Source organism: Peromyscus eremicus, unplaced genomic scaffold (genome assembly GCF_949786415.1).
Source record: "Peromyscus eremicus unplaced genomic scaffold, PerEre_H2_v1 PerEre#2#chr22_unloc_1, whole genome shotgun sequence".
NCBI lineage: Eukaryota > Metazoa > Chordata > Mammalia > Rodentia > Cricetidae > Peromyscus > Peromyscus eremicus.
In genome coordinates, this window is record NW_026734286.1 from 7,234,989 (window position 1) to 7,252,803 (window position 17,815).

General features: G+C 41.2%; 2 protein-coding genes across 2 annotated transcripts in view; one reads left to right on the plus strand and one right to left on the minus strand.

Moving 5' to 3' along the window:
* LOC131900701 (zinc finger protein 260-like) overlaps positions 1-17,815 on the plus strand; it is a 409,697-nt gene that overhangs the window by 108,386 nt on the left and 283,496 nt on the right.
* LOC131900401 (zinc finger protein 431-like) lies at positions 8,353-17,597 on the minus strand. The gene is made up of 4 exons (XM_059251625.1): positions 17,496-17,597; positions 15,611-15,737; positions 15,349-15,409; positions 8,353-10,585 (listed from the first exon to the last, which is right to left on the minus strand). Exons 1-4 carry the CDS (start codon positions 17,595-17,597, stop codon positions 8,959-8,961), a joined length of 1,917 nt encoding a protein of 638 aa, XP_059107608.1. The 3' UTR covers positions 8,353-8,958.

Sequence of the window (17,815 nt, forward strand, 5' to 3'; positions counted from 1 at the left end):
GAAACAGTTTTTTGCTTATTACAATATAAACCATGTTACAGGTATACTCTAAAGGATATGCTAAATAAACAGAAAGGGGTAACAAAAACCCCCAGAAATAGACTACATAATGCTCTATTAACTTTGAATTTTCTCAATGCCAATGAGAAAGGAACAACAGCTGCAGAGAGACATTGGATAATAGAAAAAACTACAAAATTAAATCAGCCTATATACTTTAAGGATGTGCTGACCTCAGAATGGAAACCAGGGTATGTGTTACATTGGGGACGAGGTTTTCCTTTTATTTCTACAGGAGAAGATAAGCTGTGGGTACCATCAAAATTGATAAAGGTTTGATTTGAACAAGAGAGACCTCTTAATTAGAGGATGTGATAGTTCATCAACCAGCATGAACATACAATTTAAACTAACTTATACCAGTAACACATGCCTTTTCATTTAATCAGATAATAACTTGCCAAAAAGGAACATCCCCAAAATTAGTCTTGGGGAAAGGTTTTTGTTTTTGTCTTTTAGGAGAATGAAGGTTAAGGAATTTGAAGAACACTGGACAAATGAGACAATTGAAGAAAAGGGACAAATCGTCAATCCCAAGAAACAGAGTGAAATGGCGTATGGGTATATCATCTAAAAAATTTTATGTCTTCCTAAATGTTTGTTTCTGCTTTTCTCTAAAGATTTAACACTATTTAACTTCTAATAGTCCCAGTTCAATTAAAATTTAAAGCTGACTTTGGAGTTGGAGAATGGCTCGCTCCTTCTTTAAACTCAAGCATGTTGTTAAAAGGAAAATGCAAACTCCCTGTATCATGCCAGAATAAAAGAGCCATCTTCTGCTATGGGACAGGAGAAAAACCAAATTAATTAAGGGACTATTCTATTACTAATCTCAACTCTTTGATTCTATTCTGATTCTTTAAACTTTTCTTAAAGTATGAATTTTATATCAAAATTTACAAGATTTATATATATATATATACATTTTAAACTTTGTTAAGATATAAATGGTCATATAGAGTACTAACTAATTCTAAAAAGCCACATATATATGTCTTTGTGTTCGAGTCTCTTATCAGTTTTCTGCAGGAAATCACGGCCAGGCCCAACATCAACTGAAGTCTCCAGGAAGAAGATGGGGCCCCACAGCAACAACAATTCCATGTGGACAATAATAACATCACTAAGCTGACAAACATTATCTACAGATCAGCTTTGAACTACAAAGTGCTCAGAGCAATTTTGAGAGAGCTAGCTGAGATGATCCAGTCTCAAAGACTACTTGAATAAGGATTTGAGATAAACCCTGAACTTTGGCATTATACACAGACTGGGTAATGAAGGATATAGTTACCTTTCCTAGAATTTGACAATTAACCTAAAATTTTTCTTTTCAGGATAAAAATACCTTCACCCATACCCAGCAGGAAGCAATTTCAAGAATACGATGCCCACATTCCCAAAGAGGTGGTGTGGGGCAGGTGTTTTTTTGGTCTTTAATGGGTTTTGGGTCTGGGATAATTTTCATTGATTAGGGGGGTTGGTTACAAGTTGTTGTCACGGGTTAGGAAAAGGGCTAAGCAAAGGAGATTAGATTTAAGGTTCTTGTTCAAAAAAAAGAAAGAAAGAAAAGAAAAATGTAAATACTTTACATTTGATTGGATTGTTTTATATTGTATACAAATTATATATATTGAAATTGATATTGTTAGAAAATGCTATATGTATATTTCTAATTGTACTTATAACATTCATTTAACAATGTAATGCAATTTTCTGATCCTTGAATGTTGTTATTACCAACTATTAGGATATAAAGAAATGAAAGTTAGTAGTTAGACATTATAATAGAACTTGTAGTTATATTAGGTATGTTTTCAAGATTGAGTAGATATATTTTAGATAGACAGGTTATCTTCAAACCCTTCAGAGATCTACAGAATATGGCATTTAAAATGTTTTAATAACTTAGAAAATTTTTCTTTTTTGTTATGACTATGAGACATGTCAGCTCCTGACAGTACCAATCTACTTCAGAGAAAATATGGGCATTGAAAAAACTGCAATTGGAGTTAACTTTCATTGTGGCAAAAGTTAGTCACTGGACAGCAAAGTATCCTCAGATCAACTGCTGACAAACAGGACAGACAGGACACAAAACAAAGGACTACTGATTCTTGTCAAAACAAGTGTGGTTATGGCTTTATCAAAAGGCATCTTCTGAGGCCAGGACAATACGGCACCATCCCTGAAGTGGCCTTCACAATCCAGGAAAGGTACAGTGCCCTTTTCTTCGAAGGCAGCTGAACAGGCAGTGGGCCAATGGCTTCTGATGTTCAATGGAACAGCAGCTGAAACAGTTATTCTTGAAAGTAACTAAGCTCATGCCTGTCAATAGTAGAATGGCATTTAATAGAGGGATGTGGAGAAGAATGGGATGCTGAGATGAAGCCACATACACACATAGCCAAGAAGAATGGATAGCTGAATTCAAAAATCATCAACAATTTCCAGAATTTAAAATCCTGAATCATGACATGACACTAGTGGAATTCAGGTGTTTCTGGTATATAGACTGCTCTCACCCAATGTGAGGTTGAACTGTTGACCTTGTGTACATCCTACTTCACAAATAAGTCTGTCAGATATGCTAAGCCTATAGGCTGAAGATGATGCCCCAACACGACGGAGAAATGTCAGATGACTGTCCAAGCAGCTGGCTGTTTCTGTCAACTCACAATTTTTTGGAAGTTGCTTGGATGTACTTCCTGTTTTTATTTTTGTTAGATAATATTATTTCCTTCTTGGGTCTCTGAGGGAGTTGAAGATTAGTTAGTTATAGTTGAAGATTAATTAGGATAGAAAGTGAATTAGATACAATAGGATAGATAATGGAATTATTTTCTCTGAATTTGTCAAATACAAATGAACTAAACATTGTTTAGGTATTTATTACTTGTATATATTGTATATAGTTATTGTACTTTTGTATATGGTTTTTCTTATGTTAGTTATAAGCTTTTTCCTTTTTTTCTTTTTATTAAAATAGAAAAGGGGAAATACGGTGATATTTTATTTGTATTAAAATATTATTTGTATGTTAATAAATAAAGTTGTCCAGTGGTCAGAGCTATTAGCAAGCCATAGGAAAGCAGGGCAGTGGTGGTGTACGCTTGTAATCCCAGCACTTGGTAGGCAGAGCTAGGTAAGTCTCTGTGTGTTCAGGGATTTAGCCAGTATTGGATACACATGCCTTTAATCTCAATACCAACCATGGAAAACCTGGAGGCCTATACAGACAGGCCGTGAGGAGGCGGTCATGTAGTTGGGTTTACAACCAATGAGAAGGCAGAACAGAAACTCTATATAAAGACTTTAACACAGAAAGTAGCTCTGGTTTGGAGGGGTAGGACCATCACAGGAGAAAGGGTAAGGTTTTAGCTCTTAGCTCTGACCTCTTGGCTTTCTTCTTTGCATTGGTTCTGTGTTTCTTATTCAAAAAGACAGTTGGTTACATCTACACAAATGTGTTGCTCTGATTGGTCAATAAAGAAAACACTGATTGGCCAGTAGCCAGGCAGGAAGTATAGGTGGGACTAACAGAGAGGAGAATTGATAGAACAGGAAGGCAGAGGGAGTCACTGCCAGCCACCACAATGACAAGCAGCATGTGAAGATCCCGGTAAGCCAGTAAGCCACAAGCAACATGGAAAGGTATAGATTTATAGAAATAGATTAATTTAAGATGTAAGAACTAGATAGCTAGAAGCCTGAGCCATTAGGCCAAACAGTGTAAATAATATAAGCGTCTGTGTGCTTATTTTATAAGTGGGCTGTCAGACTGCAGGGGCTTGGCGGGACCCAGAGAGAAAACTCTCCAGCTACAGATCTATGTCTCTGCAGGGATGAAAAGCATGCTCTCTCAATCATCTTAGCTCCCAATCACTCCAACTCTGAGAGATTTAGAAAAACAGTTTGAGCTGTAGTAACCCTTTGAATTTACTTTAAAAATGTAAATCTCTTAACTGTGATTTTTAACAGCAAATAATATAAAAATATCCTTTTTGTGTAAGAAGAAAACTCAAAAGCTGATATCCAAGATGTCATGGGTCATGTTACAATCCACAGTCTAACATTGTAGCATGGAATTGAGACATGTGGTACAAGAAAACCCATGTTTCATATCAAGCTAATAAGACAAGTGTGCCGTTGGTAAATTATCAGTTGAAATTTATTTTTTAAATTTTTCCTTGTCTGATCAAATGAAAGGCATTTGTTAGTCTTTATATTAGCTTGGATTGAATGACCAATCTGTCTGATGAACTGTCACCTCTCCTTATTCAGCAGGTCCTTCCTATTCAAAAATTATCTATATCAATCCTGATGGTATTCACTGCTATTTTTTCTCCTGTGAAAGCAAAGGTAAAATCTGTTCCCCAATGGAACACATATCCCAGTTTCCATTCTGAGGTTAACACATCTTTAAAATATACAAACTAATTTAATTCAGAAGTTCTTTGTACTATACAATATCTCTCTGTGCCTATTGTCTGTTCTCATGGGCATATAAAAATTTGAAGTTAATAAACCACTGCGTAATCTAACTTTGGGAGTTTTGATGCTGACAGATAATCATTGGATCAAATTTGATATTGGGGCCTCCAGAAGGCCCACTCAGAACATTTCCCAATGTCAAAGGGTTACATTGTCTGTCCCTTCATGATCTGAATTCAGCAGTACAATGCCAGCCTTTGTCAAACCTTCTGCAAATTCCAGAAGGCTGAGATCTTTTTGAATTATCTCTAGAAAAAATGATGGACATTTCTATGCAGTGGCTTTACCCATGAGCCACAACATTCCCTGGATTTATTTAATATTGCACTGTAGTCATGTTTATTGCCATAACTGAGTTTTGGGTCCAGAAGCTCAAACTATCTACTGAGCCCATCTGCCACATTCCTGCCATCACCATGTTCCACACTGGTTATGTTTCCCTTTCACAGTGAGCTTACACTCCCTGGTGGATACTTGTTATGTAGGTGGCATATCAGAAGTTGTAACATGTGAAGTGTTGCAGAGTAATGGGAATCACAGGGAGAGTGTAGGGAGTCATGGTGAGATGGGGCTAGCTGAGCACCATTGGTAATGTCCCAGTCTGATCTCCCAGTGCAGGAGTCCTGGTCATCATCCTGCAGGCTGAGGAAGGTGGTCCCTAAGGCTTTATATTGCAGAGGTGAATGATGGAGACTGAATGGCTGAGCTGTCTCCTCAGCAGCCCTTGGCTTGCATCAGCTGCATCTATAGCAAGACACAACCACACACCTCTGTACCTAAATCAAAACCCGAACTTCAGTGGTCATTAATGGCTGAAGCAGGGACATGTCCCTGAGGAACCTGGCTCAGGCTGGATCCAGCAAGCTATCCCTCTCTGTATGGAGATGGTTTTCTCTATGTCCCATCACCTGACCATGCTCCATAGAGCCTGTAGTAACTAGATTCTCTGCAGCAAGACTGTCATTTGGCCCCTCAGTGCTTCCTCCTCCTCCTCCTCCTCCTCCTCCTCCTCCTCCTCCTCCTCCTCCTCCTCCGAGTTGGCCAGGATAGCCTGCTGCACCTCAAAAGCTTCTTTGGGAGTTCTGTAATATGGAGGGGGCAGGGGCTTTATGAGGGGCCACCCTGAGCCTGGATGCAACCAGGGACCTTTTCACTGGAACTTGGTGCAGGGTACCAGATTCAGAACAGGAGCTGACCCAACTCAGAGCTTGTGTTTGAATACCCCAGGTGCTGAAAATGTTCCTCATAAATTTAAATGTTTAGGAAGGAAAAAATTCAAACAATTATTTTGTTACCCTTGAAGGGATTCCAGATCATGTTTTGATGTTCATCAAATCTTGGCATCCAGATTGGTCCCTTCAGAGGGGAAATATTCAGCTTCTAGAGATTTGAACTTGATCTCAGGTAAAACAAAATGCAAAAGGGGTGGAATATATAGCACCAGAATGACAAACAAGAAAACTAAAGCAATATGTGGATAATACAGCCATGAATTTATAAGGATGTGATTTGTTATCACAATCAAAAATACAGATTTTTTTGTTTTGGTTTTTCAAGACAGTGTTTCTCTGTGTAGCTTTGCACCTTTCCTGGAACTTACTTGGTAGCCCAGGCTAGCCTCGAACTCACAGAAATCTGCCTGGCTCTGCCTCCTAAGTGCTGGGATTAAAGGCATGCACTACCACTGCCCGGCCACATATTATCTTTTTTTTTTTTTTTTTTTGGTTTTTCGAGACAGGGTTTCTCTGTGTAGCTTTGGAGCCTTTCCTGGATCTCGTGCTGTAGACCAGGCTGGCCTCGAACTCACAAAGATCCACCTGCCTCTGCCTCCTGAGTGCTGGGATTAAAGGCGTGCGCCACCACTGCCCGGCCACATATTATCTTTTAATGACTCAAGGCCCTGTGTACTCATAGACCTTAGGGTCTCCAATGGCACATCTTGGGGAATTCCAGAGTCTGGAGATGCCTTGTCATGCCCAATAACCCATAAAGTCAATTTAGAATATAATATCAATTTGTGGGATGCCCAACTTTGACCTGTGACCTCCACACATGCACATTCACACAAAGAACACACACAAAATGATACAACTGGGACCAGTGAGAATATTCTGGTGGTAAAGATACTTGCTGCCAAGCCTGTTTTTCCGAGGACCATCCCTGGGAACCACATGGTTGAAGGAGAAAATGGATTCAGGTAAGTTGTCCTCTGATTCCCACACATGCATGCCCTCACCCTTACATTAATAAATACATGCCGTCTTAAAAGCTTTATAAGAGTACAAATGGGACACATGGGTTCAAATCCTGCTAATTGTCCATTTATTGTCTTTCACCTTTGTTGAGTGACTTCACCTCACTGTGCCTGTTATTCAGACAGATGGAAGTGCACCACACTTGTTACCATAGTTACAATAACCAGTTGGAACAATACCCAGAATTGCTCTAGCCATGATTGTCTTCCTTCTCTGTTTCAGTTTCCCATGTGAGAAGTGGAAGGATTCTGCAATACTTTGCCTCCTGGGAGGTTTTTCAGTTTTGTGTAATCTCAGCTTAGTGTGCTCCACCAGTGAGCAAGAAAGAAGTCTCTTTCTCATCATTTCCTTATCCTTGTCCAGGGACTCCTGGGCACAGCTCTGGCCCTGGCATGCTCACTCACCCTCTATATGAGGCCACTGAAGCTGCAACTAAGCCATGGCCAAGGTCTCGGTAGTGTATCTCTCTCTTCATAAGCAATGCCTCACACTGCATTTGTGGCCCTAGCCCACATGAGACTCTCAGGACATTTCGAACCCAAAGAGGATTGAATCCTGGGCCTCTTCCCATCCTTCCATGCTGAACTGGTGGCATTCCATTTCAAGCAAGGTTCTGTATTCTAATTCGACCCTAGAAACATTCTGATCTTGTCAAGCACCTCTGGCTACTACCTGTGAGCCCCAGATACACAGTTAGGCCACTCTGTGCTCTGGCTTGCTCACTCCCTAGTCCAGCCCTGTTCTCCAGGTACTTAGGAAGCCAAGCCAAGGGGCAGGATTCAAGGGCTACAGTTTGAGTTCTAGGCCAGTCTAGGCAACTGAGATAGACTCCATATCAATACACACACACAGTTTATTTTAACAAAACTTTGTGTTTGCAGTTTTGAGGCAGGTTTTCAGTGTAGATCTGTATATGAAAAACTCGGCTATATCAATGTTTTCATATCAGATGGCAGTCATTGGATAGAATGCTTGCTCAGCACACACAAGACCTCTGCATACACAGGGCATGGTAGTAAAACCTGCCATCCCAGTAAGTGGAGGTGGAAGCAGAAAGGTCTGAAGTTCAAGGTCAGTCTGAACTTCATCAGCCTGTTTAAAAAACAAACAAACATACAAAAAACCAATAATTACCAAAAAAATATCAGGGCTCAGTGTTCATCATGGCATGGCTCATCAGGTAAAGCTGCTTTCAACCAAGACTGATGGACCTGGTGTGGTCCTCAGAACAGACATGATAGAAAGGAAGAACTGGGTCACACAGCCTGACATCTGATTTTAAAGTATACTGTTCATATGGACTCACAAAGGTAACAATAATAAAATGAATCTTAAAAGAAATAAAAAGGGATGAGAAATTGTTTAGCAGTTTAGCACCTGGCATGGACTGCACGGTGACCATTGCTGTTTGACAAAGTTCCAGCATTTCCTCATTGCCGATCTTAATTCTCCAGCATCATTTTTATTTCAATTTTAATAATTCTCACTATATGTTATGGAGTTTCCTTATGCCTTTTAATGTGGGAATTTTTTTTTGCTGGCTACGCTGGAGGATGGGAACATATACATAGGCAAAGCACTCTCTTTAAAGAATTCTTTGAAAAAACCCCACCAACATGGAAGCACACAGTGTGATCACTATGTCTACTCCCACACAAGAAGCCCCATTGTGTCCCCCTGATTACACCAAAAATAGAAAACTTAATTATTTACTAACTGGATACACCAAGTTCCAGGGATGAAAGCAACTATGAAAGGAAACCATGTGCTCACATCCAGAAAGGCATGAAGATACTTGCTGAATTTATCACTTTTTGCCTCAGAAAAATACTGTAATGAGGTTGAAGACTGCTTTTACCCTGGAATCATTAAGTCTGTTTTTAACCTGCTTAAGTCTAAACTAAGATTCAGTTATAGAGCATAAAATGCATAGTCGTTTTTCAATAAAGCAGCAGCTATACTGCTTCATGCTCAGATCATGGCGGTCTCCTCCCTCTGCTGATACCTGATCTCTTCTTTGGGACCTGAAACCCTATGGAACTGGACTCCAGTTAGTACCTCTTGTAGAAAACACAGTTCAGTTTCCAGCACCAACATGACACCCACATGATCTCACATCTTAAATTACCACATTGATTACATCCATATGTTACTGCCCAGTATGAATACTTTCATGACTGTGAAGATTACTCTTCTTTGCAAATGCTTTACCACATTGGTCACATTTATAGGGTTTTCCTCCAGTATGAATTCTTTCATGATTGAGAAGATAACTCTTTGAGGCAATGGCTTTACCACAATGATTACATTCATAGGGTTTCTCTCTAGTATGAATTCTTTCATGACTTTGAAGATGACTCTTCATTGCAAAGGCTTTACCACATTGATTACATTCATAGGGTTTTTCTCCAGTATGAATTCTTTCATGATTGAGCTGATTACCCTTCTGTGCAAAGGCTTTACCACATTGATTACATTCATAGGGTTTCTCTCCATTATGAATTCTTTCATGGCTGAGAAGATAACTCTTTGTTGCAAAGGCTTTACCACATTGAATACACTCATAGGGTTTCTCTCCAGTATGAATTCTCTCATGGCTGAGACAATGACTCTTTGTTGCAAAGGCTTTACCACAATGATTACATTCATAGGGTTTCTCTCCAGTATGAATTCTTTCATGACTTTGGAGATGATTCTTCTGTGTAAATGCTTTACCACATTGATCACATCCATATGGTTTCTCACCAGTATGAATTCTTTCATGACTTTGAAGACTACTCTTCTGTGCAAAGGCTTTACCACACTGATTACATTCATAGGGTTTCTCTCCAGTATGAATTCTTTCATGATTTTGAAGACTACTCTTCTGTGCAAAGGCTCTACCACATTGATTACATTCATAGGGTTTCTCTCCAATATGAATTCTTTCATGTCTGCATAGACTATTCTTTCCTGTAAAGGCTTTACCACATTGATTGCATACATAGGGTTTCTCTCTTGTATGAAATCTTTCGTAACCATGAAGATGTCTCTTCTCTGAAAAGGCTTTATCACATTGATTATATTCATATGTTTTCTCTCCAATATGAATTCTTTCATGTCTGTGAAGATCACTCATCTGTACATAGGCTTTACTGTATTGATTACATTCATAGCATTTCTCTCTTGTTTGAATTCTATGTACTTGATGATGAAGACTGTGACATTCAAAGGCTTCATAACTTTGACTATACTCATAGGGTTTTCCTTCCAAATGAGTTTTTTGGTATACTTCTAAAGAGCAATCAGATCTGAAGGCTTTATCATGTTGATTACATTCATAGAGAGCCTCTTGGTTATTGGTTCTTTGGTGTGTTTGACGATGCCTGTCAGGCCTAAAGCCTTTAGTAGATGACTCACATTTATTATTTTCTCTTCCCACATGAGCTTTTTCACATCTTTGAAGAGAACTTGAAGAACTCAGAGAACACTGATTGCATTCATAACATTTTCTTATACTGTGAGCCACACTACCTGTGCACAGTGAACCAGTAGAGAGAGATGAATTTCCATATTCTTGGTACTCATAAGGTTTTTCTCCAATGAGAGTTTCTTGATGAATTCCCACTGAAGTTGGAAAACCAGTTAATTGTAAACTTGTATCACAGTCATCATGTCTTCTCATAGTGGGGACTACCACATATCTTCCAGTTGCTCTGAAAGAGACAGAAGTACAATGCTTCTTTCCATACCCCTTATGCTCACATGGATTGTGTCCAGAGTGACAGATGACACACCTGGTAAAGGAAGATAACAAATAAAGGGTTTTCACATTGCATTACCATAGTCGAATGTTTTTTGTGTGATACAGATGTAGAATAGAGATTCATGTTTCTACTTCTCAAAGTTACTCATAAAGTGCTCCTCTCATTAAACTATGTTAAATCACTCCCTACAAGAAAATGAGGAACACTAGCTTTAATACCAAAGCTTTGCTTATAAAAGGTCTTGGCCATACACTAATGCCCTCATCAATGGTATCATACTTGGAAGGCATGTTAGTAATTGGATGCACAGTTCAACAACATGCCTCTCACATGGCTATGATTGAAACTGTGACATCTATTATGGCATTATTTCCTTGTCTTGTCCTTAATGGAAAACTTTGCAAACAGTGATCAGCTACCTGACATTGGAGTACATGGTGTTGTGACAATTTAATAATCATCACAAACCTATGCCTATTTACATAGTTGCTTTTCATTAAAAGTTCTGGGTACATTAACATTTTTTTTAAACTGGAATCTCCTGCTCAGGCAGCCCAATTGCAGAAAGCCTGCCAACCATGGCTCCTCCCCCAGAGACATCTGGGACCATGTCTACCAGCTATTTAAGACCCAGCCCGTACATCTGCCATGGGAGCTCTCGTGATCTGTCTCCTGCTTTCCTGAGAGCCACCTGGGAGTGCTCTGCTTTGTGCTGCCCTGTTTATTAAATCTGGATTTATTAATTCAGTTTGATTTGGCTTATTACATTGGTGACGGAGGAACCCAGCAACTGGGGATCCAATACTTATCTTTGGTGCACTGGCCGGGGTGAGCAGTCCTTCCACAACCATGTGGTGTGGCTGTGGAAGGCCATTCATTCTCTCTCCCCATTCCACCTTTGCCACACTGAAAGAACAGCTCAGTAAGCCTCCCATTCCCAAACAAAAATGTCTTAAGAGGTCCAGGACCTCTTCCAAACTCTAGACTGCCTGCTGAGCCACTGCTGTGCCAGGTGACTCCAGCCTGTTGCAGGGAGCAACAGTCAATGTCCTTGGAATTCCCCTGTGTGTGAGAGACTTCACCAGAGTCCACCCCACACACAGCTCCCAGACATAGGTTTACAGAATCAGATGTGATTTGTGTACCCACCCCACTTTACTCCGTCTCTGGTAAATGGCTTGTCAATGGGTAGTTGCTAAGTCCAAGTTCAGTCCCCAGAAAGACTGGGGTTGTCTCCTCTAAATTGGGCTGCAAGCATACTTTCCCCATTCCTCTCTCTTCCCTTTTACTCTTTATCTGCCTGCATCTTGTTCCCAGGGTGCAGTTTGGCCACACTGTGTTTCTAATGCTCCCATTCCTCTCCCTCCCCAGCTCTGTTTGTCTGTCTGCCTGTTTCTCTCCTTCCTGGATATGATCTGGGCATACCGGGATTCTCCCCACAATAGATCCTTTTTCTCTGTTCCTGTCTGCTCTCACACCCTGAACTACTGCATAAATGTTTCCAGCCTGTTGGTCTGTCTGTCTGCTCTCTCCTTCTTTCCTCCCTCCTACCAGAGCTGCTGCTGCCGCCAAGACCACCATCACCACCTCCACCACCTCCACCACCTCCACCACCTCCACCACCTCCACCACCACCTCCACCACCACCACTACCACCTTGCTGCAGCTCATGGTGGTCCCTGTTCCCATACTCCCCACCCCTAAAATTATACTTGCCCACCTCACCCTTAAATCTGTTCTACTTCAATACACTCATAAAAATCTCTTTTTCCAAAATTCTCTACTTGCTGCTCTGACTTACTCAACTAGGCAGCATGTGCTACTACTCTGCTTTTCAGTTTCCCTCTGCAGTGCCTTCTCTGGGATCCAGGTCTCAGGCTGCCCGACCTGCTAGAAGCCTCATTAAAAAAAATTGTTTCTGTTAAATATCCTGTTTATTTTTTATGTGTGATAGAAATGTGTGAATGGTGTGGCCACACATGTGTGTTTCTGACTAGTTTTGAATGCCAGAGTTTACATGTCCTGAACGTGTCTTGCTAATTGGGTATGTTTTAAAATCTGTAAGGCTGTAACTCCAGATTGAAACTCTTCTGGAGAACATCACCAGTCACCATCTTGACTGAGGCTAAAGAAATACTTCACCACCATCTTTAATAAGGGTAACCACTTGGACAGGCCCCACCAAGGAGACATTAGGTCTCCAATATAATTTGGGTTAGGATATATTTCTGTTTGATAATTTCTGTCCTGTCCTAAAAACAAGGTTTATTAAACAGGATTTAAAACAATGCTGCTTTTGATAATTGATATTGAAATTAAATTGTTTGCAATGTTAAAACTTGGTTTAGCCTGATATATCTTAGGATCACCACTGAAAACTACAGACTGAATCTTCTGGCTTTTACTAACATTGGTAAGCTGTAACTAATTGGGTAAACTGTATGTTCAGACTTAACTTACATATGCCCTCAAAGTTAAACCTAAAGAACATTTGTCTAATTTAGATATACCTAACAGATTTTGTTCCCCCATTTTTTTTTTGTTTTGTTTTTCGAGACAGGGTTTCTCTGTGTAGCTTTGTGCCTTTCCTGGGACTCACTTGGTAGCCCAGGCTGGTCTTGAACTCACAGAGATCCGCCTGGCTCTGCCTCCCGAGTGCTGGGATTAAAGGCATGCGCCACCACCGCCCGGCTTGTTCCCCCATTTTCAAACACTCTCAGAGAGCTGAGAATATGGCATTTAATATAAAAGCTTTTTATGAGAGACATGCCAACTCCTGGAAACATCCTGTATCTTCTCCAAAAAGATGGATGGCCACAGAAGAACTTCCACCTGGAGGCTTGCCTCAAATGTAACAAATCCAGCCACACAGTGAAAAGCTGCTTTACACCTTTAAGTGCTGCTGAGATCATGTCCAGACTATGAATAGGTGGACCAATGGGGGAACAATTGTCCCACTCTGCCAAGACAGGTTGGCCAATCTCCCCAAATTTCTACTCCACAAAGAATCTGTCAGATGCTCTGAGCTTGGCATCTGAAGAAGTGCTACCTCTGGGACTTGTCCCCTAATGATCACACAGAGACTTGGGACTGCCTGGGTAACTGGAAAGCTGGCTCACTCCTGCTCATTTACTTATCCTTCTCAGATCTGATGGAGTTGATGACCAGGGTACTAGTAGATTTGCCAGTTTAACAGCACCCCCAACCCAAAGCCTACAAGCACCTTAGTAGTTCATTAGTAAATTACCTATTAAAAATACAGACAGGTATGCCTCATTCACAGACTTCATTGTACAGGATAAACTGGTTTCAGATATAACTTCAGAAGTTCAAAATTTTAGCTTTGATAAATGCAGTTTTGACAAATTGATAGAGACTGTTTACAAACAGTTTTGAGGAATCCTTAAATTTCTGTGGATTTTACTGGTCCAGCTTTTAGAGCTAGGTTAGCATTGGAGAGGATATAGAACCCTGGAGACATATTCAACTCCCTCCTCCTTCACTCATACAACCTCCTTTCTTCAGTGAATTTAAGATTAAAAATGTTCATGCCTTTTAACCCAAAGCCATAGCTTTGTAGTATGAAACCAAGATGTAAATCTGTTCTAGTAGTTTTACAGAAACCCAAAGGTTCCTAAGAAAAGGGCTCTACTACTTTGTAAAGAAATCTGACCTAATGGAAATTAGTATCTGTTTCCAGAGCCTATTTTTGACCCCACCAATTTTGGAGCATATTCTGTAGGTTCACTCTTCCTGCCTGGGCCAAGGCCAAACCCACAGTGGGCCCTGCAGATATACCAGCTCCTGCAATATCTCTGAGGATGCCAACCACCAAACAAGGATGCCACTGGACAAACACTAACAGGTAGATTTCACCCACATGCCTGCTCATAAGAAGGTTCCATATCTCTTAACTCTTATTGACACATTTACAGGATGGATGCTCTCCCAACCTCCAGGAAACAGCAGATGCCATCGCTCCAGTACTCCTGGAAAATATCATCCCTAGATTTGGCATGCCATCTCCCCAAGCTCCTGGGACTTCACTGCTGATACCACCTCTCCAGGCACAAGTGGGCACCTACCCCGCAACTCAAACCTTGTTTTCCAAGACGTCCCAATTAAGGGCATATCTGCGCTCATGCCTCACTCATTCACCGTTGACTCTTTTGTACAACCAGGACACTTCTCAGTTCCATTCTTTCTGGTAGTCTTCCTACTACCAATGCCTATCCCTGTTCATAAGGCCAGTGATAATAAGCTACTGTTTTTCTCCTAGCAACCTGCATTCTCTGCCTCAAGAACAGATGCCTGAGGTCTCCTGGTTGGCAGCTATCTAAATGCTTTTCCACCCATTCCCCTGCTGAGCTTGGGCCCACCTGACTCCCAAGTCCCCTCAACCCCCACATCGTCCCATGCCAGTGGGAAGTAGACAGATTTGAACCTGCACCCATATATACCTCCCAAAATTGACATGTTTAGAATCTCCAACTGAAGGGGCCCCATTCCAGAAAGCCCACCATTGGCGGCTCCTCCCCTGGGGATGCCTGGGACCATGCCCATGCCTACTGGCTATTTAAGGCCTGGCCCATAGATCTGCCATGGGTGCTCTCCTGTTCTGTCTTCCTGAGAGCCCCTGAGAGGGAGCTGATTTGCTATGCCTTATTATGAAATCTGGATTTAATAATTTGGTTTGATTTGACTTATTGCATCAGTGATGGAGGAACCCAGCAATCAGGAATCCAGTACTTATCACAGACATACATATATACAAGCATGCACATAAAAATTACCTTCCATGCCTTGTAGAATTTTGATAATGTTCTTCAATATTATGGTCTTCCCATTTGTATCCTAAAATACAGTACCAGAAAATGTGATATATTACTGGAAATTATGAACAATTGAAAATACTGTTTTTCATGAACTTTAGAACAATGCCTGATTTATTCACCATTGTTTTCTTCTTTAACATTCAAAATTATAGGAGAGCACCAATCTCCAAGAAAGGCTTCTTTTTTAAGTTAAAAAGTGACAGAAAGCTCATATTCTTACCTATACAAGTGAGGTTCCAGTAGGTTTCCAGCATCACATCTTTGTAGAGACTCTTCTGGGAAGGATCCAGCAAAGCCCACTCTTGATGAGTGAAGTTCACATGCACATCCTCATAGGTCACTGCATCCTAAAGTATCCCATATATGTACATAATAGAAATGGTGAAACTGACTGCATTGCAAATGTACACTTCATTGAGAATATGTTTACATAATTCTGTGTTAAAATAATATTCCATAGTATATTACTCTTTTATTTAGCCTTACTTGATTTCCCAGGGCATATGGAGAATACAGAGATAATATAACAAAATACTACATAACCTGTATTACTGAGTCTTCCCTTGCTGTGAAGCACTATGACCAAGGCAATGCTTTTTGTTTTTCCAGACAGGGTTTCTCTATTTAACAGTCCTGGCTGTCCTAGGAACTCACTCTGTAGACCAGGCAGGCCTCACACTCACAGATCTGCCTGCCTCTGCATCTCAAGTGCTGGGATTAACAGCAAGCAACATTACCACTGATTGAAACATTTTAACAAATTAAACCAAAAGACTTCAGTCCAGCAAACATGGAGAGTCACAAATCTGTCTGATCACAGCCCAAACCAGACTCAATCGGGAGAAAATGGGGCCAAGCAACATCTTGTGTCTGGGGACTGAGGAGAAGGTGACAGACCTGGGTGACAACAACTGGCTTCAACAGTTACAGTCAGTTGGGGAAACACATGGATGGACTCAACTGTCTCTGGTTGGGGTCATGGAATTCTTTCCTCTGTTCCCTAGCTGCATGGGGCCTACCTGCCTAGGACACAGGGACCATCTCCTCCTACATACATGCAAACCTAATTAAAGAGTCTTTTTAAGGAAAGGGTGTAACCATGCACTTTTAATCATGGAGACTTGGCGATCTCACTGGGAACTGTGCCTAATGAAAGATGGGCTTCCTTAGCAGGGGGCAGGACTAACCTTGAGTAGAAAGCAACCATGTGTCTATTACGTCAATATTATATTATGACAATGCAGAATTGGAGCTACAGATACAGCAAAAGTTCAATTAAAGTCTAACAATTTATGCTACAAACTAAATTGCATGAGAAACAAAAATAACATGAGAAAATGTCATCATGAATGAAAAATTGATCAACACACGACTGAATCAATAGTACATAAACACTGTGACACCATCTGACTTCAAACTTTGAATGAAATTGCAATAAAGACTGCAATGAACTGAGTGGTGGTGGGGGCACACACCTTTAAACGAAGCATTTGGTTGTTTGAGGCTAGCCTGGTCTACAGAGTGAGTACCAGGACAGCCAGGGTTACACAGAGAAAACCTATCTCGGGGGGGGGGGGGGGGGGAAAAAGACTGTACTGTCTGGGAAAGTATAAAGAGATCAACAGAACATGAAAGCAATCTTAGAAATAAAAACACAAAATATAGAGTCAATTTTGCCACATGAGGCCAGGAATCATAGTAAGTCTGGCCTTAATGACACAGGTAAACGAACCACCCTGGCATCTACATGCAAATGTGTTAATGACACAGACTTTACGCCCTGCACAGAATTAACTGCAGACGGATCCCACACCTGAATGTTCAGTGCTAAGTGCAGAACTTTTAGAAGACACTAGAGTGACCAGGGCTCTTCAAGTTAGCAAATCTGCCATCCTTGGCCACAGTTTTTACTGAATGAAAAGAAAAAAAGAAAAAAAAAAAAAGATCACCATGATCACCATGCCTTGCATGGTGACTAGGATATTTCCGCACAAAGGCTCACACACCCCCATGCTCTGAGAGGCGCAAACCCCAGCGATAAATCACTCAGAGGTCCTGCTTCTGCCTGGGAGTTGCAGGGACCTCAGGGGACCAAAGGGAATCACTCCAGACACCGCGTCATGATGCCATTTCCACAGCCCCGGGGGCACCCCACACTGTTCCCAGCGGCTTCTCCCCACGTGGGACAGTGGCCCCTCACTCACCATGGCGGATTCCGTGCTCACCCGCTCTCCCCGTGGCTCCCAGCAGCCAGTCACAGCCCAGCACACAGAACAGAGGACCCACCCTTAACTGTTGAGCCACAGACCATGCTGCAAGGCAGATGGGAAGTGCCCTCCCCATTCTGACTGACAGTCCATGTGGAGGTTCTGACTGGCTACTGAGGCCTGAGTGATCTAAACAGCTCCCTTAGGGACAGTGCTGT

Coding starts and splice junctions, on each gene's coding strand:
- LOC131900401 (XM_059251625.1), bottom strand. CDS start 17,597: ATGGTGAGTGAGGGGCCACTGTCCCACGTGGGGAGAAGCCGCTGGGAA. Junction 15,738..17,495: donor ATCATGACGCGGTGTCTGGA/GTGATTCCCTTT, acceptor GGGATACTTTAG/GATGCAGTGACCTATGAGGA. Junction 10,586..15,348: donor AATTCTACAAGGCATGGAAG/GTAATTTTTATG, acceptor TTCCTTTACCAG/GTGTGTCATCTGTCACTCTG.